The sequence below is a fragment of the Marmota flaviventris genome, chromosome 8, assembly GCF_047511675.1.
Source record: "Marmota flaviventris isolate mMarFla1 chromosome 8, mMarFla1.hap1, whole genome shotgun sequence".
Classification (NCBI taxonomy): Eukaryota; Metazoa; Chordata; class Mammalia; order Rodentia; family Sciuridae; genus Marmota; species Marmota flaviventris.
This window is the reverse complement of record NC_092505.1, coordinates 128,129,975-128,154,328: the sequence shown is the minus strand read 5'-3', so window position 1 is coordinate 128,154,328 and position 24,354 is coordinate 128,129,975. Positions and strand designations below refer to the sequence as shown.

Genomic DNA, 24,354 nt, shown 5'->3' with positions numbered 1-24,354 from the left:
ACAAACCTCGGCTGGGGCAGTGAAGGCAAGAGACCATCTGTTTTAGATAAAAGCCAGGTCTTCGAGCACCCTGAGATGTGAAGCCCCACATTTCCTTTAGGAAAAAAGAAAAAAGATTCAGGTCCGGTGGACTGTGTAGGGCAGTGGGGGAGAGGACAAGATGGAGCCCGAGAACTGGGTAAAGCCAGAGGGACTTCCTATGTAGCCAGGGCTTTAGGAAAGCAATTCTGGTTGAAGGATGGGACAAAGGTAAGAAAGATAAACCAGAACCTGCTGCAAGTTCTAGAAGATAGGTAAGGGGAGAGGTTGGAGAGGAAGGGGAGCATGCAGATGATGCCTAGGACATGTGGATAGAGAGGCTGGGTGCATTGGGACAAGGGACCTTTAACAAAAAAGCCAGAGCAGGAGAGCTTGCCTGGCTGAGAATGCCATCTCCATTGAGCAGATGACAAACCGGGGCTTACACAAAAGGAAAGAGATTTTCCCAAGGTCTCACGGCAAGTCAGCGAAGTTGAAAGGACTATGCTGGGACTTCTCGGATGCTAACTCATGGGTTTTGGGTGGAGGAAATACAGGATGACTTTCATGGTCTGGCTCCTATAAGACACATCCCAGCTAGGGTATCCTCTAGGGGATGGTCCCAGATGTTGTTTCTCTGGAGGCCTCTGCAACCAAACTGCAAGAACTAATGAAAAGGGACTATGCTTGGATGTCACGCATGCCACCGGAGTAGAGAGGCATGAAGCTGATGGGCATCCCCCTCCTCGCAGGGGATGGGTGCAGTCCAGGAGTGGTTTGGGGAAGTAGCTAGGCTGAGCACCCATGAGACTGGTTAAGATCAAAGCCGATGGGCACCTGGGGTTTCTGGGGCTGCTGGGCTCTGTCTGGAAGACCTATTCTGCTGGGTCTTCCAGTTCTGTCTTGTGCCAACTCAGACCCTCGCAGGCCGTTGGCTTTGGTTGCTTTGTCCACTTTCTACAGAATGGTTTCAACAGGGGAGCCCGAGTAGATTGGCCTCAAACTTTAGAGGTCTGTGAGGGTCTGCTTCACAAATTGCCATGTGAGGGGAACCTCTGCCTTGCTGGTCACCTTGCCATGAGACACCCTACCTGTCAAGCCATTTCATGTGCCTTTTTGCAGGCTGGTCCACAGAAACCCTCCATTCTAAACCTGACCATTGTCCCTGCCTTACTGCATCAACTCGTTCAAATGGCAGCAACATCTGGCTGACCATGAAAACCCTGGAGCTTCTTATGATTCCAGTGTTGTAAGCCCACCAGACCACTGGGACCCAGCCAAGCACTGGCAGAGCACACTGAAAACAGACCGGGACCCTCTGGGCACACAACCCCACCCAGGTCTACTGGAGTGTGACCCTCGGCCAGCTGCATGGTAGCTCCTCTGCAGCTAGCTGTGGTTTTTCCTGGGAGGCACTGATAGGCAGCCTAGATTTGTTGACAGATGTGTTGACAGATGTGAAAGAGAATGAGAGAACGAGAGAGAGAACTAATGAGCTCCGTCAACATCTCTGTGATAGCTATCTTTATTTTCCCTGCCCTCCTTTCCTTATGGCACTGATTTTTTTTTTTTTTTCCTCCTCGGCCTCTGTAGTATGCTTGTATCTGTGGCTGTCACTTCAGGTCCACTTTGGAGGACTACGGAGTCACCAGACAAAAAGAACTAACTACGCGGATAGGCCGCACCCTTCCACAAAAGGCCCAGCCACCTTGGTGATTCCCTATGATCTGTCACGGGTACCCTCCCTCTCAAAGGTGAACAGAGCTCACACAGGCATGCACTGATGACATGTGGGTATGAACTGCATGAGCAGATATGTGGATGAGTGGGGACACACAAGTTCATGTTTTATCTGCACATGGGGGCATGCATCTGTGGGTATGCATGGGTGCATTATACTTGTGTAGATATGAGAATGTGGGAGCATGGGGGGGGCTTCTTCTTTGAAGATGAAGCCCAGATCCATGATATGCACATAGCCCCTCAGTGTACTGGGGCCTAGATGATCAGGAGCCTTCACAGGCTGCTTAGGGCAAGGAGCACACAGTGCCTCCCAGGACAGACCACGGGAGCTGCAGAGGAGCTACCATGCAGCTGGCAGGATGCCACACTCCAGTGGGCCTGGGTGGGCTCATGTGCCCACGGGCCCAGTCTGTTTTCAGTGAGCTCGACCACTGCTCTGGTGGGTCTGAGTGGTCTGATGGGCTTAGAAGAATCAGATGGAGAGTATCTTGGAAAAGTGGGCTTAGCCTCTCGTGCCCTGTTTCCTCACCTCTAACAACCACAGGGACAGCCACAGCTTTCCTAAGGATTGTTGGACCAAATGAGTTAGACTACCTGAAGGTATTCTGTATTCTCTACTATGCAGCATTAAACAAAAATGAGGATCTGCTATTAGTGACCAAATGACCCAGGGATTTCCAAGCGGATCTGCAAAACCCAGCCCACGGAGATCCTCCAACAATGTCTCCCAGTCTGATCATGTGTAATGGCCTTGTGGAGTGATCTTCAAGACAAGAGCAAACTGTGAGCCAGTATGTCTGGGAAAGGCTTACATATTCCTGCTCCTAGTGGAGGGTCTCTGCAGTAGAGGACCTCTCCTGCTGCCATATCAAAGAATGCTTGTCATCCCTATTAGCATCCCTCTAAACTAGTGTTCCCAGGGCTTCAGGAAAGACTTACCTTCAGAAAGGTAAATCGTAAAAGAGACCAACCCCCTTTCCTAGCTTGTAGTACAGTCTTGGTCAAAGTAGTATTCTGTTTTTCATTTTTATGTTATGAGGTATGGAGCAAGTTATTTTTGCTGGTAACTATTCCACAGGGTGGTAAACACAGGATATCAAGACCACATGAGCAGGAGTCTTGACTCTGAGGAGTCTCCTGCTGGTGCGGGATCCCCATGACTCTCTCCCGACCCCTCTGCACCCATGCTGTCTGCACCTGCTACCTGCTACCATGTCTTCTGAAAGTACCAGGCTGCCCTTTGCTGAAATTAGGTTGCCCCAAACCTGGCAATGCTTATTTATTCCTTTCCTTAACTGTGTGCTTGCAAACAGCACTAAGAAAAAATGGCAGCTGCTTTATTTTATCCAAAATGCAGGGAATCTTAGAGATTTCACAGCTGCACCCACCTTTATCTTCTTCTGAACATGGTGTTAAGCAGTATCCACAGGGGTTCAAGATGTGCTTTGCACAGAAAGGATGGTTCATTACACACCTCCCTCTGCACAGAACGGCTAATGGCCCAGCTGATTCCTGAGCAGAGAGCTCTCGAAGGCACTGACTGAAATTTTTTGGCTATGTGCATTTATTCTGAGGTATAATTTTTGCATCCCTATTCTGACAAGATACAGTAAAAAGAGTCTGCAGTGGAAATCTGAATGGTAATTTACATAAGTTGACTCAAGATTCTCTTCTTCGGAAAAGAAATAATGAAAAGGCATGTATGTGTCTTCTTTCAGCCTTGGCGAGGCCTGGGCTGAGGACTGGGGAAGCATCCATAAGTGGCGGAAAGCAGCTGGGCATGACAAGCCCTTGACAATGAAGCTGCTGTTCCAGGCTCTGCACCACCAAACATCAGATGAAAGTATCCGGGTAAAGTCATGCAAAATAGAATGCAAATGAGTCTGGCAAAACTTAAGGCTTCAGACTGGCAAGTGGGCACTTTGTGGGGGAAGAGATGGCAGCCTCTGGAAAACATGTTGGGCAAGGTCTCTTCTGGTCAAAAGCTCTGAGTATGCCCTGGGGGAGGGGAGGTTGGCTCCTGAGGCCACCGAGCAGGTACCTGGCTTCTTTCAAAGTCTGCGGTGGCCAATTTAACTTATCGGTCACTCTTTAATTTCCTGACGCTGGTCTGAACATCAAGCAAATGATACATACTTTCAAACTTTAAATAAGGGCTTATTCACATCAAAATCTGTTAGTCCCTTCAAAGCCACACCCATGTCCAGGGATGCATGGCTTGAAGCTCCCCGAGAGCTCTCCTGAGTGGGGACAGCTGGGTCCAGGTAGGCCAGCCCTCCTTCAGCTCTTAGAGTGAAAGAGGTTCCAGGTGGTGGCTTTAAGGGCATCTGAGAACTTACCTGTGTGTAATCTGCACACCGAATTAGGAAGGCTGGGTGATATCTGGGACAGAGGATCGCATCATGGGTCCATTTAGCTCCTCAAATGCGTCAGCTGGTGCCCCTGGCAATGTCCTATGCCCTCTGCCTTAGAGACTCTAAAACCAAACTCTGCTGTCTCTCAGCCTCTCTAGAGGCTAAGGGTGCTCCTGTGACCTGATTCTGGCCATTAAGACAGAAGCAGCAGTCGGCCTGAGGAGAGATTCCAGCAAAATTCTTGCTTTCTTTTTCTGCCCTTAATGTGGACATGAGGTCTGAAGCAGCCGCCGCCAATCTGCAGGAAGATGGGAGCCCGCGTGCCAAGGAGATGGAGCAGGATCAGAGTGAGAGCCCCAGGGCCCAACAGCATCACCACACAAGGTGCCGACCCAAATTCCACCACGACTTCTGCACCCAGAAAGCCTTTCCTTGTGGAAGCCACAGCCACCTTTCTGAATTAAAGGGTGACCCACATTCCTACTTATAATGACTGATAAAAGGGAAGGAAAGGCAGAGGAGAAGAGGGAGGGAAAGGAAGGATGTTGGAGCCTGGGCAAGGTGGCCTAGAGAGCAGTCCCAGGTCAATGTCCAGAGGAGCACCTGGATGGCTGGCAGGGCCCAAGTGGGTCTCTGAAGGCAGGGTCATCTTCCCCCAGTGACTGGCATTTCAATTTCACTATATAAGAATGTTGCCTCACATTTTGACATCAGCACCTGGCGGAGACAGGGACAGGACTTTCTATTGCCCTCACAGAGTAAGATCGCCATGTTGCCAGGGATCAAGCACATCTGGGAGAGCTGCAAAGCATTGTACAATTGCACATGTAAGAGTGCGACACACATGCATTTCGGACACACAGGCAAGTTATTGTTAGTTTCACTCCATCACTATCAACTTAGTTTGTTTTGGAGTTGCAGTTATTTTTGTTTTGGCTTTTCCATAACATACAATAATGCACATTTGTATTGAGAGCACTTTGGCCCATACCATTCCATCATCTAGACTACATGAGCTATGCTTTAAATACAAATTAACCATATTCCCGTTATGGATGTAACTTGGTGTTAGAGCACTTGCCTTGCCCGTGCAAGGCTCTGGGTTCAATCCCTAGTATTGCACAAATAAAATAACCACAATCCTACTTTTACAGTTTTGAGGCCACTGGTCTGGGTGATGTGGAGGTAAAAGGCCACTCAATTTCCAGGTTAAAAAATGCAATTCTAAGAAACTGAAGGGCTTGGCCAGAGACTCCCAGTTTCGTGACAGACCTGGGATTGGAACCCGGGCCTCCTCTGTTGGCCTCCTTGCGTGCATGATGCTGGAGAGTGAATTCAGGGCCTGAATGCCTCCTTTTAAAGGAGACAAAAGAGCTAGAGTGTGTCAAGGGACACGCTGAGTCCTTTTCCTTTGTGTGCCCCTCACTCTGACTTCCTGGAATGTGGTAAGGTCCTGTTGCTGTCTCCCCAGGGTGCTGGGGTGATTACCTGGACATCACATGCAAACAGCTAGTATCTCGAGTTCTATCAAGGCCTCTCGAGTGGCATTTCACCCCTTCTCTATATTCTGTTCCAGGAAACTCATCAGTTCTTAGGGTGTTTGGAGTCCATGTTCTCCCCAGCCTCTCACAGGTGGCCCCAAGAAGCCACTTTCAAATATCTTGGTTGCTGGACCCTTATTCATTTGGACTCTGTCTTCTTTGTGTTGACATCACTGATATTCTTTCAGGGTAACCTGGGATCCACATCCAGGGCCATGTCCAGCTGCAGATCTGCTAGGAGCCAGAACCCAGGCAGATGCAATGATGAAAGCCAGGGACAGGGCCACTCAGCCGCCCAGGGCAGGCGTGAGCTGCCCCTGAGTAGTCACAGTGCTCACAGCAGACACCACTGCCGTCACCCGGATACCATCCTGCTCACCCTCCCCTTCCACATTAGCACCTCAGCGTGAAGAGTGCTGGGTGAATCGGGCTCGTGGCGGGGTCCCTTGGGTGTGAGGAGTTGCAGACAAGGTGGGGATGGATGCTTCCCGGAGAGGAGGCTGGGAGCAGGTGGGGAGACAAGGAGGATTCGCTGCAGCCACTGGCTGGAGGCAGGAAGGTATGCAGACCGAAGAAGCAGTATTTAGGGAGGGCCACCAGATGTCAGGACCCAGGTGCTGGGTGTCCATGTGTGCACATGTGTGTGCGTCTGCATGTATGCATGTGCGTGACCCCACCTTGTAGAGGAGGTGCAGTTTGTCTGATGAGAGGCCAGTCAGTGCCCAGAGGTGGGGTAGGGGAGCTCTGTGGCCACCGCAGGGAGCCCATGGTCTGGAAGAGGCAGGAGACTCAGAGGAGCACAATCAGGGACTGTTGTTGTGGGGGATGATGGGGGTGTCACCATTCAGGGGCACAAATTGGGAGGAGGTTAAGTTCATCCCCCAAAGCCCTTGGGGGTCCTGTCTACTTCCCATACACCTCCGCTACCACACTGAGACAAACAAAATAAAATAACAGGCCTCTCCCATCTCCAGAGGATTCATTAAAACCAGCCTGTGTGTGCAGAGCTGGGGCCCAGCTTCCCAGCCTAATTACCATTTTAAAGGATGTTAGGAAAGGATTCCACCTGCGCCAGAGAAAAAATAAGTCAGAAAGCCCTACAATGGAGAGGGCGGTTGTCTCCCTGGGATTTCTCTTGTCTTTCTTGCCCTGACATTGAGTGAGGCCTCAGGGCCTCTCAGTCTGATGAGGTCTAAAAACCCAGACAGGAAGCGTCTCTTCAAGCCAGCTCTGTGCCCCTGGCATCTGTGACACCATCTATGGCCAGGCCCTCTCCTGGGCCTGGCAATACAGTGGTGCTCCAAGGGCATCCTGGCTTCCACCAGGCCGGAAGCACAGAGGAGCCGCCCTAGAGTCAGGAGGTTGAGTTAGCCACGGGACAAGTAGGGTCAGGGTGGCAAGCGGAGCATGGCAAGCCTCGCTGCCCAGCAAGCATTTGCTCTCAGCCACGTGAGTCAGAACACTCACAGCGGACAGGAAGGGAGTGGAAAGAGCATTTTAGCAGTGACAGCCATGGTATGTGGGGGGGTGACAGTGCCACTGTCAGGGAGTGTCAAGCAGAGAGGCCACCAAGCTGCAGGTAGTGGGCTGCCCAACTATAGATACTTGACAATAATGGGTACAAGAAAGTAATGGGGTGGCCTGGAGACAGAGGTGGGGTAAGAGCGCAGAAGTTCTGCCCACCACTGCCCAAAACACCAAGCAGACCCAAATCTCATTGTTCTCAATGGGATGCTAACAGGAGGTATGCTAAGTAACTTAATATTAAAAATATACAACAATATATGAGATCATACAAATATGTGTGCACATGCACACACAGTACCAAGTCAGACTTTGAAGGAGCCTGTTAGATAGGGTATCCCCTCTGATGCAGGAGAAGCCCCCTTATGAACCAGAGAGAATCCTGGGAGCCCATGGGGTAAAAAGCCCTGCCCCAGGGAGGATGTGACTATGGGGCCAAGACCAAAGCCCTGGCCTAGGGCTGTGTGTCACTCAGGACCTCTTTCCCCAACCTTCCTGTTCTTCACCAAGGTCAATTTCTACTTGGTCCATGGTGATCCAGTGTCTCAGACCACAGCAGAACACAAGTAAATAGGGAGGCAGACAGGGTCTCTCTGAGGGTATCTGAGGCAAGAAGGACTGGTCCAGAGGGACAGGCAGCCTAAAAAGCAGCACAGAACTACTCTGCACCCTCTGTAAGGTCAGCAATAGGGAAGGACATTCTTAGAACAGCAGTCCCCCGTGAGTCTATAGATATTTGTCCTTGGGAACTCGATGACAAAGGGATTCCATGATCAAACACCTAATCACATTTGCTTTCAGCAAATCAAAGCACACACTGAGGAAGGAAAGATCTTGAGAAGTCCTGCAGCAGGCAGTCACTCCTGCTCCCTGGAGTTCCCAGCTCCACACAAGCTCTGAGCCACCACCCTCCTTGTTTTTTTTTTTTCCAAGTAACACCTACTAACATTTCTTGGAATTAGTATCCCACAAAGCCCATTAGCTTAGAGAAATGCATTACTATTTGTTTCTATCCTAAGGAAGAAAACAGTGTCCCCCCAGCCTAAAAATAGTATAAATGATTAAGTTTGAGGCCTTTTGCAAAAAGCTGTGGTTGCAAGAGAACCACTTGTGCAAACCTCTTCTCACCAGGGATGCTAGGCAAGGTTACTACTGTCCTCAATTGCTCAGCTTTTGAGCCACCTGTCAGCCTGTGGTTGACCTCAGAACACCATTCCAGAGCCAAGAGCCCCAGAGGTCATGCCATTCAACCTTCTGCCCACATAGGGCGGGGCAGGGCCACCACACAAGCCTTTCCAGAAAGGAAGGGCTTTAGCAATGGTGTGTGTGTGTGTGTGTGTGTGTGTGTGTGTGTGTTGGAGTGAATGTATGTGTGTGCATATGCATGTGTGTGTATTAAGGTGGTGTGTGAGAGAAGGTGTGTGTGAAAGGCTAAATGTGCAGGAGAGGTCTAGGGGTGGTAGTATGTGCACGTATGTGTGAGAAAGGTCCGGAGTGTGTGCATGGAAGGCCCCAGAAAACACAACTACACAAGGAGAAGCAAACTCTCCTAAAGCTCTGCATTCCACCCCTCCCATATTTTGGCTGGCTCCTCTTCCACCTGACTGCCCCTTTAAGTATCCAGACACTGTAATGGCTCAGTCTGTCTGTGAAGGCTGAGAGCACCCAGACTGAAATGTGTCCCCTCTCTGTGTTTAAGATTTCTCTCTGGAAAACATTTCCTTTCTGAGATCTAGACTTTTCAGAAAAATCTTTACTAGGCTGGGGACCAATACCCAGCGGGGAAGCTCCTCCAAAGCAAACAGATACCCCAGGAACCTGGGGCCATCCCACTCTGATCTCAGCTCAGCAAGCCCTGGAGAGAGGCTGGCTGTGGTCACTCGGCCACAGACACCGATGAGGGGTGGGCGGGGTGGAGGCGGGCCTCCAGGACCTCACCTGGTATGTGTTGTCGAAGCTGTCATACATGAACCTCGTGATCAGAGACGTCTTTCCGACTGCAAAACAACAAGAAGAGAATTGTTCAGCCATAAGCAGAGCCTAGCAGCCAAGGTCTTCAAACTCATCGTACAAAACAGGTCACAAGTCAAAAAGCCCAGAGGGGACGCTGAGTTGCAGACACACCAAAGTGGGAGGCTGGTCTCAGGGAGGGACCTTGAGGTGGGGTGGCAAGTGTTTATGACAGGTGGGGCTGCAGGGCAGTTCCTGCCAGGCAAAGAGGCCACCCAGTGCTCCATGAATTCCCACTACCCAGACCCAGGTTTCCTTGACCCAGAGGGCCCGAATGATGCAATATCCAAAGAATCAGAGCAAGTGGAACAAACAAGCTGCTCCTTACACCTGCCTGTGTCCACCTGCACTTCTCACCTTGTGGCTGGTCAGAGGTCATGGAATCCTGCTCTTTCGTTCCCACTCATTCAGCCTGGGTGTCAGTGGGAAAGAGGGCTTTCCAGAGACCAGGGGCAGTGGGCCATTTCCCAGGGACTTCCTCCCTAGCATGTGCCTGACCATCCAGCTCAGCAAAGGATCTCTGGCATCCCTGGACCCTGATAGGCAAATGCCAAGAGGATGGATCCCCAGGCACTGTGACAAGTGCAGACTCACCCACACATCTGCAAGTGCAAACGCCGGTGGTGACATCCCAACTGAGCATGCAGGTAGGGCCGAGAGAAGCCGGGGTGTCTCCTGAGAGTCCCACAAATGTGGCTAATTTCCCAAACCACAGGGTTTGGCTTTTGACCTAACCCTAAGCAGGTGCCCTGGGGCCTGGCGGTGGCAGAAATGCCAACTGCTGCATTTTTAGCCATCTGGGAGGGGAAGAAGCGTGGTAAAGGGACATTTGTTAGCTCAAGCCCTGCATGGACTACTTCCCCATACTGTCCCACCATGGCTCTGTCCTGGTCCTGGGAGGCTCAGAGGGCACCAGCCTGGCTGAGCTGGCACAGGGCCCTTTCTGTGGTAACCCTGCAGGTAACCCTGATGGGGAAAGCAAGGGAGTGTAGCCGAGAGCTCTCCACTCTGCACCGCCCATGTCCCAGCAGGGCTTCCATAGGCAGGGCAGGGATGGCCATCGCCATGATGGAGCGGGGCAACCCAACAGGGCCCCAGTTTTGAAGCCTCAGGAGTGTAACAGATGAGTCCCATCATCTCTCAATGGTCAGGACTTGCCCAGGGAAAGACAGCGGTCTCTGGCCAGAAGAAGCATGTGAGAGGCTTGTGTTTGGAAGACTGAACTTTGCCCAGAATTGGTTATTTGAGTCCAAATCTCATCCGAATACTTTCTGTCACCTTAAGGTGACACCTTGAGGACCTCATTTTAAAAACTGATATAATAATATCACAGACATCAGAAGTACAAAGCACATAGGAAGTGCTTAAAAATGGCAGGGAACTGAGTAGCTGAGGCAGTTTCCAGAACACTGTAAGGATGGCGGGGGGGGGGGGGGGGGCATACAACCACCATTGTTGTTTGATAAAGAATTTGACTTGTCTTTATCCCTGGTTCCTGAGAAGAGACTCAAAAGGCTTGGAATTCCCTGAGTAATAAGAGTGTCGTTTTTTTATTCCTGGCCCCACTTCCATCCCAGGAGTTGATGCTAATGAGGTGACTGATAAGTGGCCCTGGAGGACCTCTGGGTAGGACTGTTAACGGTGTGATTAGGAGTTGGGAACTGGAGCCAGTCCTACCTCCAGGGAAGGGAGAGAGGCTGGTGACTGACTTCAATGCCATGGCCAGTGCTCAGTCAATCATGCCTACACAATAAAACCCAGTGAAACTCTGGACAGCCCTGTGGCACTTCCTTGTTGGTGGGTGCACCGTGTGCCTGGGGTGGGGGTGGGGGTGACAGGTTCTGAGTCTCTGCATTAGGGACACTCTCAGACCTTGCCCTCTGTGCTCTTTTATTTGGTTGGTCTTGATTTATAGCCTTTAATAAAACTGTAATCATAAGTAGAGTGCCATCCTGAGTCCTCTGTTGTTCAGCAAATTATTGAACCTGAGGGGTACTGGGAAAACCCTGAATTTGTAGTTCCTTGGTCAAAAGCATAGATGTTTTGGGAACCTCATTTGGTGACTGAAGTGAGGGCAGTTCTAGAGATTTGGGTCCTTAGAGTCTGAGGCCAACACTGGGTCGCTATTGTCAGAAATGAGTTACCAGATACCAGCTGGAGTCAGAATGGCCTTACTTCTGGAAGAACATCTCTGAGATGCGCAGTAATGCACCCCAAACTCTTCCCATTTCCCCCAGAAATGGCCCTGGGAACTTCTGATAGAAATTTGGCTAGAAAGAGCTTTCCAAAAATGGCTTTAAATCTTCCCTTCAATTTTACAAGAAGGTGAGAAGTGGGGGGCTTCACACACATTGGGCATCGTCCCTGAGGCCACAGGTGGAGCTGGCTGGGAACTACTAAGGGGCCCACCAAGTTTTAGAAAAGTGGAGCATCCCTGAGCTAGCGAGGGGCAGGGAGAAACAGAAAAAGCATAGTATCCTCCCTTATGAGAGGCAGTGGAAAGTTCCCACCTCGTCAGGATCCCAGGGCCCAAGGCAAGTCCCCTAGGCAGTGACACCGGAATCTCACACCCCAGGGAAAAAGAGTGAGCTTCAGGGAGCCAGGTTGGGAGACAGGTGGGATGCTCCTTCTCCCCACAGAGGTTCTTCCCTGGAGTCGGTGAGTAGGGAGACAGGACGGTCAGTGGAATCCCCCAAAGCCACTAAAGAAACAGGAAGTTCATGGAGTTGTCGAGAATTTTAAATCCCTGCAATCCCCTCTAATGCTGAGCAGCCCATTCTTGTGACGGCAGCTGGCAGCAATGGATTAGTACCGGCTGGCAGGATCAAGTTTGAGTGAAGGAGAAAAGTTGTTTACTGGGACTATGCAGGAGGAACTTTGGTCCTGGCCAGTGTCGATATGTATGGGCATCTGCAACATGTGACATGTGAACCCAGTCTTTATGGAGCATGTTCCAGCTACACGCTAGGCACCGTGCCAGACACAGACGTACACGGCAGCAACACATAGAAGAGACGTGGCCCCTGCCCCCTGGACACATGCAGCTGGGGGTTAAGCCACCTCTTCTAGGCACCTTCTAGCTGCCCTCAGCTCTGAGCAGGTACTTGAGGCATCCTCAGTTTATAGCAGGGGAAGTACATTGACAGCCACTGGAGCAGGGTCAGAGCTGAGAGGGGCTGGGATGCTCCCGGCCCAGGCATCCGTGGCCAGGCTGGGTTTCAGAACCCTGAAGGTTCATTACTGCCACCACTATGAATGTCATGGAGCTCCAGGAACGGCCCCAATTAAGCCAAGGCTTCTTTTTCTTGGGACTGGTCAGAAACTAGGAACTGAGGCACGCTGGAGGGTTCAGGAAGTGAGAGTGAGCAGTGTAAATAGGGGAGACCCAGCACAGAGCGGCTCCTTCTTGCTTCACACTACTCCACAGGCCTGTTTCCTGTTTCTAAGGGCAGAAACTTTCTTCTTCTCCCTCCGAGGTCGCTCTCCACTCTCCACACAGCCAGGACAATGTAGCTCAGAACCCTGTCTCAAACTGTCAGCGTGGCTTGGCTATTTAGATCTCCCCAAATGACATTACACTGTGCCCAAGGTCCCCTGAGGCTCTCCCATCTGCACTTCACCCACCAACCCAGCCCCGTCCTCCTCCTCTCCAAAGTGCACTGCTAGTTAGAATGGAGCCTTTGAGGCCCACAGATGTGCCCTGGTCACCCCCTACCCCCCATCCATCCCCTACATCCAGGAGAGATGGACTGGCCCCTCCCCCAAACCAGTCCCTCTGCTTGGGGATAGTTTGAGATGTGCTCAGCCCACCTTCTCCTCCTTCCCAGCCTTCCATGGCCCTCTGGGGCACACATATGCACTTCTGATTGGTGGGTCCTGCCTCAGCCCCCCACCTTGAGCAAGTCTGGGACTTCAGGGCCTCTGCCTTGACCTTGAACTCTGAGGCTCCTAGGCTGACCAGTTTGCAGGGGACTGACCAGCTCTTTTGAGCAAAACATGGGCAACATTTGGACATGAAGTGCAAGGAAAGGTGTCCTTGGCTGCCGGTCTCTGGGACACTTCCTAGACCTGGGCAGAGATTATTGAAAAGCACTCCTCTGGTCCACCTCTGCCGAGCCCTGTCAAGGCCTCTCATCAAGGAGCAGAACAGATCAAGGGGCTGCCCTGTGCCAAACTCCTCTTCCTCTTAGAGGCAGGACTTCTTCCTTACCCCATTCTTGCCTTCAGCAATTGTCCTGGGTAGAAGGTGCTAGAAACTTAAAATAGACACCTTGCACATCCACTGGCCTGTCCACTCCCTGTCTTTTCATGGGGGTTAGCAGGATAGGCAGAGCAGTCACCTGAGCAGGCACCAACAATGGCCATAGCCAAGGGGGGCCTAGGAAGGGGTGGCACTTGGCATTCCACCAGGACAGGTGAGCGAGGCAGGTGCCACTCCTGTGATCTCCCGCCTCCAACAGCTGCAGAAACCTTCCTCCCTGCCCAGCTCAGTCCTCAAGGTCACCCTGTCTTCTAACAGCTCACCAACACCGTTGCTGCAAAGCGGAGCATTTGCCCAGGGCAAAGATTCGGCTCTGCTGGCAGGATTTTATTAAAAATAAGCAGGCAGATCATTACTGAGCCCCCCCCACCTCCACCCCCAGCTCCTCATGGCTCAGCAATGTTCTTATAATCTTCTGGTAGTTTAGTCCCACATGATTAAGCAGGGAGGGTTTTTTTTTTTTTTTTCCTCTTCCAACCAAAGGAGGGTGAGAAAATTCACTACTGAGCATTTACCAGGAGCCCCAGAAAGAAGGAAAGGGACCTCCAACACTAGCTGAGCCTCCACTTAACGCCAGGCGCCAGGTGAGGAATTTGGCACTTTTTCTTAGGTTTCCTCATTTAATCCTCATCACGATCCAATGAGCTGTAATCCCCAAGGTCACAGGGCCAGGCACGCAGATCTGACACCAAAACAGATGCCTCGTCCACAGGAGGTTGCGCTGCTGGTTCCTGCAAAGGTCTGAGAAGAGCACAGCAGCCTTCTACAGAGACTGGGGCTGGGCTGCCAGCAAGGCTGCAGGTGGGGGTGGGGAGCAGGGCCACCCCAGGCGGAGAAGGTGTGAGCCAACAAGAGGCAGGGACAGACAAGGCTCCCAAGAGGAGGCTGTGAGTCAGTGACCCTGGAGACCCCCTGGTCTGAACTTGTGTCTTAGGGAAAATGGAGCCCAAGTGAGGAGGGAGGGGGTGGGCAGCTGGGGAAGCTCCACGTGGCTGGACGGTTGATTTAAACCAAAACCCATCTCTGGGGCCAGCTGTGGAGGGAGGTGGGGTCAACAGGGAGAGGCAAGGTCTCTGGGGGCAGGAACAGATGGCGCAGGACAGGGTGGACCCATGGAGGAGCACGGGTTCCGGGCCAAGGAAGGCAGTGGCCACTCCAGAAGGGTCTTGAGCAGAGGCTGATGTGGACAGGTGGGGCGGCTCATCATTTCCACAACAGGCCCACACAGCGTCCCACCCCCACGAGCTCTCACAGTGCAACCCTGACACTCCACGGGGGGGGGGGAATCTGGATGGGCCCCTTCAGATGGCAGAAACGGCACCGTGTGACTCCCAAGGCTGGGTTGGAAAAGGCAGCACAGTTTCTGCCGGGAGCAGGCTCTGGCTTTCACATTCTGGAACTGGCCTTAGACCGGCATCACCTGCGAGGAAGACCAAGGTAGGCAGCATACCTGAGGGAGACCATATGGAGGTGCCCTGGCGGCAAGAAAACAGAACCCCAGCCAGTAGCCAGCATCAGTCAGCAAACCTGCCAGTAAGCTAGCCCTCAGGGGACTCCACCCCTGACCTGCCAGCTGCCTTTGATGCCACAGGGAACAGGCACATGCTGTCCCTGCCCTGCTCCAATTGTGAATCCGTAATATTCTCCTTGCCTTGAGCCACTGGGTTTGGGGATGGTTTGATAGACATCATTAGATAATCAGAGCAACAGCCCTGAGTTTAGAAAGAAATCTACATTGCAATGGAAAAGTGGCTTTCAGGGCCAGCCTGGGAACAGGAGTCTGGTGAGAGATGGGGGATTGCAAGGCAGAGGCAGTGGGGTGGGGAGAAAGTGAGCAGAGGAGGCTGCCAGGACCCTGAGGCATTCTGAGTCTGAGAAGCAGCACCCAGGATGTCTCCCTGTCACCTGCCAGCACATGAGCTTCAGCCAACTGGACGAGGTGCAAACACCAAGCAATCACCACAGACTCAGGTCACCCATGTAAACCTTTAAAATCACCAGACCAAAGCACAAACACCTGCACTGTTTTCAGGGGGAAAGAAGTCATCCAATCCCATGAGTGAAGGATCTAAGTTTATTTTCCATGAAAATATTTTGTTCTTTTAATTCTTTTTTTTTTTTTTTTTAAGCCAGGCCAGTTCTTGTGACACCTGTGGGCTATCCAGAGGAGCTCGGTCCCACACCCTGGCAATCTCCCCAGTGGAGGGTGGACTGAGTGCTGGCCCTTTACGATCAGCTCCAAGCGTCCACCTGGACTTCACCTTGGGGGCCCACTCACTCCATCAGCATTTCATGGGCCCCCGACCCCATCTCTGTGGCAGGTTCCAGGTAAACAGATTTTTTTTTATATTTTGGTGATGGCTTGGAAGTCGCTACAGAGGACGGTGAGGCTCTCTACCCACTCAGCAAACACCCACTGTGGGCTTCCTCTGTGCCAGGTCCATACTGGGCATAGATGCACCACTGCTCCCAAGGTGCCCTTGGCCAGTGTGGTGTGGCTTCAGATGCAAACACCTAAAATGCCCCTGGGCTGCTGGGAAGCGCACAAAAGAGAAGAGCTGCTCCCTGCAGGGGGAATCTCAGCAGCCTTCTGAAGGAGGTGGCAGCGGGGCTGGATGTGATTGGTGGAGACAGGATCAGAGGGAAAAATGCTCCCAGGGAGGGAGTAGGCGGAGCCCCGGATGGAAGGCTGAGGTGTCCTCTGCACACACACATTTACCCACACTTCTGCGTGTGCCTGTCATGTAAAGCTAGCTTGACCCAGTGCTTGGGGGTCTGTTTCCATGAGTTCTCCCTGGCATGGCTTGTGTCCAGGTCACAGGCTGAGGGCTGAGTAGGTAGTGAGTTCCCAAACATCTGCTCTGACACTGCCTCTCTTCACGAAGTACACTTCTCCTCCCTGTCACTTCCACAGCAGGTGTGGGTGTGGGTGGAGAGATGGTTGGTAGGGCCAGAGCGTGAGGCAGAGCATAAGAAATCAGCTGGAGACCTCATGGAGGGTTTGCCAAGCCTGGCAGAGGGTGTGCACCCTCTTGGGGGGGCCCTCGCCAGCCAAGCCAGAGTCTTGGCCTGCAGTCTGCTCTGAGTCTCAGGTTCACTACCACCCACACCAGCTCTGTGGTGCTCCCAGACAGATGGTGGGATTCTGCCTGGTCCTCCTGAGGGTCCACAGAGCTGGGGCCTGGGGCAGGGGCAGGGGCAGGCAGGAAGGACCTGGTATACCTCATCGTCATTTCTAAGCCAAGTTGCTTTGCTGCACTGCCTGCCTCTTAGATGCTGGTGTTTTTAAGGAGAGCAGGCTCCATTCAGGGGAGAGGGTCTCTGCATCCTCGACCCACAACCCCTCCCCCCATCAGAGGGCTTCTGCAGTGTCAGAAGGTGGCCCCGGGGCTGAAAAGGCAAGTGCGCTTCCCCACAGCCCAGCCACCTAACCCTGGAGGGGCACAGCAGACTCAGTTCTCCCATCAGCTCAGTTTCCAGGACACAGGTGGGAAAGGCTGTGGGTGCTAGGGAGAGTCGCATCGGGCTTGGCTCTGGCCCCGCTGCCTGCAGGACAGGCCATCCTGACCAGTGTCGTTGTCCTCTACAGCAGCTTCAGGAGAGGCCTCCACCACTCGCCTGCAACTTCCACCCACAAAGTCCCCAGTTATCCGCTGAGCATGGGGTGCACGGTGCCCAATCCTGTGATGACGTCCAACGGGTGGAGACACCAGCTACCCCTGCCCAAGTCTTGCTCCCGATCGTTCGCCCTGTATTCACAAAGCAGAAACTCCAGCCCCCTCCTTCCCGAGAAGCAGATAAGCCTGGGGCCAGGCTCCCCCTGCACATTCCACCCCGCCCTGCTGCTCAGAAAGGCAGTTTTGCCAGCTCCCACCTGAGCCCCGAGGGCCTGGCTGGCTCACTATAAATGAGGAAACAGGTGAAAAATCCCATTTCCAACCATCCCCCCAAAGACTCTGCCGGTAATTAAGAAATAGGCAAAGCTCTTCATTGGACACTTTAATTAAGTGTGTTAATTCCCTCTGCCAAAGGATGCTCAGCCGCCTGGGCCTCTCAACCAGGGACCCAGAGAAGATGGTACAGGGAAGCTGGAGGGAAGGAAGGAGAAGGAGGGCGGGCCCTGCAGGGACGGAGTGGGCGGAGCTCTAGCCTAGGCCAGTTCTCCTGCACCAGCCTGACCCAGGCCTGACCCTCCTGCTTCCCCATTGGGTCTCCTCTTCACTGGCCCCCACCCACCCCCATCTTCTCTATCCAAGCACAGTGACCCTGCAAACCTGCCCAGGTGGGAAAAAGCGGCAGGCCATTCCGGGTTATCTCTTGCTGTCTCCCACCTGCTGGGAAAGGGGGAGCCTGAGCCTGCAGAAGGCGGCTCCGGCCTCCTGTCTGCCCCCTGCCTGCTGTAGGTCTCGATCCCACCACAGCTCCCTCGGGGCCTCAGCATTCCCATCCGAGCAAGAAGGAGCAGGACCTGGGTCCAGAAAAACCCATCCCACAGAGCAGCCCATGATTCAACCACATAGAAAGATGAGGGCAGGAAAAGGAAGGGTGAAATAGGACGTAAAGGTCCCTTGGGACCAGGACACTTAAGACAACTACGGGCATCATCAAGAGCCTGCAGGGGACTCAGTATAGTCAGTCCCTCAGGTGTCCACCCAATCACCTTTACCCAGGCCCAGCGGCCTCACAGGGTACCACAGCTGGGGCTTGGCATGGTGACCCGGATGGGACTGGAAGATTCAGTCTCAGTGTCCCTTCCCACCCATCCCAACACCCTGGCCGCCTCCTGCTTCTTTTCCCAGAGTCTCTACCTTCAGCAGAACGAGGCAAGTTCCAGGGAAACAAGCTGGCAGCAGGCCTGGGCTGGGAGAGGCCCGGGTGATGTACCAGGTGATGCTGTGATATGCAGGTAGACAGATGTGGACAGGCATGTGCTCTGTGAAGGCAACCACAGTCAAGCTAATAGCATATTCACTGCCTCACTCGGCTACCTGTTTTTGTGGTGATCTACTCTGCCAGACAGGAAGACAAACACTACATGATCTCACTTGCAGAATCTAAAAGGGTGGATTTCACAGATATTGACACGTCTGGCCTTGGCCTCAGCTCCTTCTTCCCCATGGCCCCATAGGATCTCAGGACACTGCAAACCATCCCTGCCCAGGCCAAAGCCCAAAGCAGACTCTCAAGGTACTGGGGAAGATCTGTTTCCCTAGCTGCCCTGGCCAAGTCTGCTGTGAGGACTAAAGACTGTGGGGCCTATCATCTAGAGGGTGCATCCTACTCCCTAACTCTAAGAGTCCTCCCCAACTTCAATGTCAGGCTAGGCCCAGCAAGGGGTCTAGGGGCCCTAATGCTTTCCCAGTTCCAAGTCAGGGAATGATCTGGAGATACCGGCTCTGACTTTTTACACCTGAAACCAGGACACCTAATTTGGGCCAAGGAAAGGGCAGGCACAGAAGTCAGTTAATGGGAAAGATGGTGATGTCTTGGGGACAGAAGGTACAGGGGACAGCAGACTGTTGAGGGCTAAGGAAGAGAGGTCATGAAATGGAAATACAGGACAAGTGTGCCTGAAGGCGGGTCTCCAGCATAAGGCCACAGTGCTCATCTGCTACTCATTGTGACAAAAAGGCTCTGCCCCAGAATCGGGTTGGCCAGTTGGAGCTTTGGGGCACTCCTAAAGAAATGTTCAGAGCAGGAGCCTGGGGCTGAGGAAGGCACCTGGAATAAGAGCGGTTCCATGACTGACTGGTGAATTGCTTAATCATCGGGCTGGCCAGGGGCCAGCAGGGGAAGTGGCCAGAGCTACTCTTTAAATGATCAAAGAATGAGGGGGATGTGCCCACCCACGAACATCCTGGCTCTAACTAGGCTCAGAGGCCGGGCCTCCAATGAGGTTGGGCCTCCAATGAGGTTGGGTTCCATGGTCTTTAAGGTGCTTTACAGACTGAGGACAGGTGCTCACCAAGCCTGAAGCACTGCTCTGCAGGATCAAAGTACCAAGAAAGGGTTCCTTCCAGCTGTAGGTGGGATCCTCTGATCCTTGCGCCTCACTAACCCTTGTCACTTTTGCCCCTCGCCCAGCCTGGAGCCCACAGACAGTGCCCCAGCTATCTGCTACAGCAGGCAGGTGGGGGGGGGACAAGAGCCCTGGCATGCACGGAGCAGCTGTGCTCTTCAGCCTGTGACTGCTGTGCACAGAGAATATCTGTCCTTATTTAACTGCCTGAACAAATTCTCTCTGTACCTCAAAAAAAAGGATTGCGGATGACTTATGAAATTTGGACTTGGATACATGATTGTTTAAAATAGTGTCATAATATCAGAGCCACCCACCAATAACAATGTTGAACAGGCTCCAGTTCCTCTAAATGACCCCATGACCCTGGGGAGGTGTAAGACCACCCTCCCCAGTGTAGGAGTTTTTCTTCCTTGCAGCACGTTATAGGCACATGACAGGTTTCTTGAAGCTGGTGCTCTCATTAAGATTCCACCTGAGCCAGGCACGGTGGTGTATGTCTGTAATCCCAGCAGCTGAGGAGGCTGAGTCAGGAGGATCATGAATTCAAAGCCAGCCTCAGAAAATTAGCAAAGCACTAAGCAACTCAGTGAGACCTTGTCTCTAAATAAAAAACAAAATAGGGCCTGGGATGTGGCTCAGTGGTCAAGTGCCTCTGAGTTCAATCCCTGGTACCCGGCTCCCCAAAATTATTCTACCTGATAGGATTGACGTAAATCTAGTGGGACAGAACCCGCCCCCGCTCTGGATTCTGCACTCAGAGATAGCCATGCTGTGGGTTTGGCTCTGATACCTGCCAGTACTCAGTGTAGGAACTGAGTCTCTCCAAGACCAGTCCTGTAGGACTCTGGCTGCTGCTCCAAGCCTGGTTCTCTGACTTCTCAGGGCCTCACTCTGTGAATCATTCCTCAAATCATTCACTGCTTGCTCAAATCAGCTGAACTGAGGGAGATCAAATCTCTCTTGTAACTACAAATTCTATGTAACAAAGGTTAGGTAAACCAAGAGGAGAATGTGGAGCCAAGTTTGTTTACAGAAGTGCACCTTGCAACATCCTTCCCAGACTGAGAAACCGCCTGAGTTCCCGGGCAGTCCAAGTGGAAAAGAACAGCGTGCCCAACTGTAAGATTCACAGTACAATATCCCCCCTTATCTACACAGAATAATCCATGGCTCTCAGTGGATGCCTGAACCACGGGTAGCTCTGAACTTTATGCACTACTGTGCTTTTTTTCTATACATACATACCAAGGATCATGTTTAATTTCTAAGTTAGACACACTAAGAGATTAAGAACCAATAATATCATAGTGTAATTTTTTTTATTTTTATTTTTTTAAAAATTTTTTTCATAGTGTAATTTTAACATTACACTTAATAAAAGTTATATGAATATGCCCCTGCTCAAAACATCTTCGTGTATTGTAGCCACCCTTCTTTGTTGTTGACCACGGGTAACTAAAATAGAAGCAGCAAGACCTCAGACAAGGGGGACTACTGTCTTCCTGAGATAAAACCACACCAGTTGCTAATACTGAGCTTATAAGAACTGGGCAGTTCTCAACAAAGAATATGGGGTACAGAAATTGTGTGGCCACTCAAAGAGCAAATATATGTGTTCATATAATTAACTGGATGAAGTTCACTGATGAAAATCAAGGCTGGTGAGCGGACCATGTAACAACTGCCTGCTCAAGACAGTCTTCAGAGTCATGGGCTCAGACCAGTCTTCCTACAAACCTATGAATGAATGTGTAACAAGGACTGAGACATTAGCTTCTGATTAAGATGGAGTAACAGGCCAGGCACAGTGGCGCACACCTGTAATCCCAGTGGCTTGGGAGGCTAAGGCAGTAGGATCGAGAATTCAAAGCCAGCTTCAGCAACTTAGCAAGGCTCTAAGCATTTTAGCGAGACCCTGTCTCTAAATAAAACATAAAACAGGCTTGGGATGTTGCCCAGTAGTTAAATGTCCTTGGGTTCAATCCCTGGTTCAAAAAAAAAATGGAGTAATAGGGAACAGATTTTTATCCTCCTACCTAAAAGACAGACAAAATATTAAAAAAACAATGATTTTCAAGACAACAGACATTAGATAATCACGGCCCCAGAAAGACATGAGGCAAAAGAGGTGAGCCCCCAAGATGGCTGCCTTGAGAAAGTTTCAAGCCACTCTGATGCTCTCTAGGACAGTGACAGATGTTTATCAAGCCAGGTGGAACCTGGTGGACCTCCTAGGATGAAGAGATGGAGCTGAGTCTGAAGGAAACAAAGCAACTAGATTTACAAGTCAGGGTGCCAGAGAGGAGGGAGACCCCCAGAGAGAGCTGCGGTGTGTGAGGTCTGCTTCAAGTCTTCAGCTGAGCACTGGACAGCCAGTGTGTAGTGGAAACTAGCTGGGACTGGGGACTGGCCACCCAGACGGATCATAGCAAACTGCCTGGGCCCCCATGAGGCTAGAGACTGCCTGTCCCCACCAGCCAGATGGAATGTCTTGTCGCTCATGGGACATTTGGGGAGTCCTCAGAATGGCTGTGCTCAAAGTAGCCACACACTGAGCATGACTCTGGTCTCAGTTAAGAAATATTCAGAATATTTATAGGAATGCAACACTATTCAGTATTCCACATGGCAAAATTCGCCATGTCTGGCAGCCAATAAAAAAATTATCAACCATGCAAAAAAGCAAGGAAATAGAGCTATCAAGAGGAGAAAACAATAATCAGCCGAAACCAAACCCAAACCGACACAGATGTTAAAATTAACAGATAAAGACTGAAGGAACAGTTATTATAACTGCATTCCATATGTTCAAAGTTTTTAAGTAGAGACATGGAATATATTTTTAAAGATACAAATCAAACTATCAGAGGTGAAAATTACAATGTCAGAGATGATTAGACATTGCAGAGGAAAAGATCAATGAACTTGGATGCAGTAATAAAAATTATCTAAAATGAAACACAGTGAAAAGAAGAATAAAAAATGACTGGGGGACCCCAGTGAGCTGCAGAGTAATGTCCAGTGGTCTACTATATATGTAACTGGAAAGCATGCAGAGGAGGATAGCAACAGAAAAACACTCAAATTTGAGGAAAACTATAAACTCACAGGTCAAGAAAAGTTTAATGAGCCTCAAGAACAGGAAACAAAAGCAACTACACCGAGGCACAGCATAATCAAATTGCACAAAATTGGCGAACAAGAGAAAAATCATAAATAATAAATAAAAATAATAAATAAAAGGACTGGGGATATAGCTCAGTGGCAAAGTATCTCTGGGTTCAATCCCAAGCACCAAAAAAAAAAAAAAAAAAGAAAGAAAGAAAAGAAAATCATAAAAGTAGGCAGAAATTACAAAAAGATTACGTACAGGGAAACAAAGAAAGAAGACAGCAGATTTCTCCCAGAAACAATGCAAGTAAGAAGACGATGGAGAGGCTGGGGTACAACCTGGTCCACGGGCAAGGCCCTGGCTTCAACCCCGATGCCAGAACAAAGCAAAACAAGGAAGCAATGTTTTGTAAAGTATTGAAAGCAAAAAAGGAAAGAAGGAAGGAAACAGCCTAGAATTCTGTATCCAGGAACAACATCTTTAAAAAAAAAAAAAGAGAGAGAGACAAAATGCTTTTTCAAACACAAATGCTAACAGAATTCACCACCAGCAGACTAGTGACAATAATGTTACAGGAAGTCCCTCAGGAAGAAGTGAAATGGTGCTAGATGGAGATGTGGATCTAAACAAAGGAATGGGGAACACAGGAAACAGTCATGACATGTATAAATACAGATGATTTTTCTCTTCTTATTTAAGTCTCTTAAAAGATAATGGACTGTTGAAACAAAAAATAACAATATATTGAACCACAGACCTGAGAAAACACAGAAGAAAAATCTCTGTTACACTGTCAGAAACTGCAAATAAGAAAAGAAGTAGTATCTTTGAAGTACTAAAAGAAAAATATCAACACAGAGCTCTACTCCCAGCAAAAGTCTTTTCAAAAATGAAGGTGAAATAAACACAAACAGATTCTGAGATGATTCATTGCTAATAGATCCCAAATACAAGAAAGGAAGCACTTGGAGCACAAAGAGTAGAATTCTGCACGCTTACGCTTAATATACATGGTGCATGCAACTTTAAAGTCTGACAGGCCTGGATTTTAATCCTGGCTCTGCTACTCATTTGCTGTGTGACCATGTGTTAGTTGCTATCCTCTCTGAGGCTCACCTTCCCTCATACATACAGTGGGGATAGAAATGCCCACCTCATGAGAGTGTTACGAATTCTAAAAAGTTAAAAATTAGGAAATCAAAGTGAAATACAAATGGGAAGTCTTTATGCTATTCTTGAAACTTTTCTATAAGCCTAAAAGTATCTCAAAATAAGAAGTTAAAGGAATTTTTTGACTGTGGTAAAAAAAAAATAATTAATTAAAGGGAGGGCTTGGGATGTAGCTCAGTGCTAGAATGTTTGCCTTGCATGCACAAAACTCTGGGTTTGATTCCCAGCACCCCCACCCCCCGACACACACACAGGGCAGGGAGTGGGAGGGGGAGAAGCTTAAAAAGTTAAAGTTAAATTATTGTATTTTTATATGATGATTATTTTAATTATATACACACATTCATGTCTCTCAGACACCCAGTATACTCGGGAAATGGCTTGTTCTGACTAAACAAACATGACATTTTTCTAAGTCAAATATAACTGTACTTGGCACCAACTTAGACATCATGGAGGACCATGACTTAGCTGTGTGCCCATCTAATGACAGGCCAGGAAATGGAGAAAGTCTGGATTCATGAGCTCAGGAGGCAGGGCCCACGTGTGTCCACCATGGGTAAACAAGCACAGAGATACACACACACACACACACACAC

The 24,354-nt window shown here is 50.5% G+C and overlaps 1 protein-coding gene across 2 annotated transcripts in view; it reads right to left on the bottom strand.

The window, feature by feature from the left end:
• The window catches only part of Rab6b (RAB6B, member RAS oncogene family), a 57,977-nt gene that overhangs the window by 19,223 nt on the left and 14,400 nt on the right, over positions 1-24,354 (bottom strand). For both annotated transcript variants that reach the window (XM_027933826.3, XM_027933828.1), the window contains exon 2: positions 9,119-9,177. In XM_027933826.3, coding sequence (XP_027789627.1) covers positions 9,119-9,177 — 59 coding nt within the window. The remainder of the gene's footprint in view (positions 1-9,118; positions 9,178-24,354) is intronic.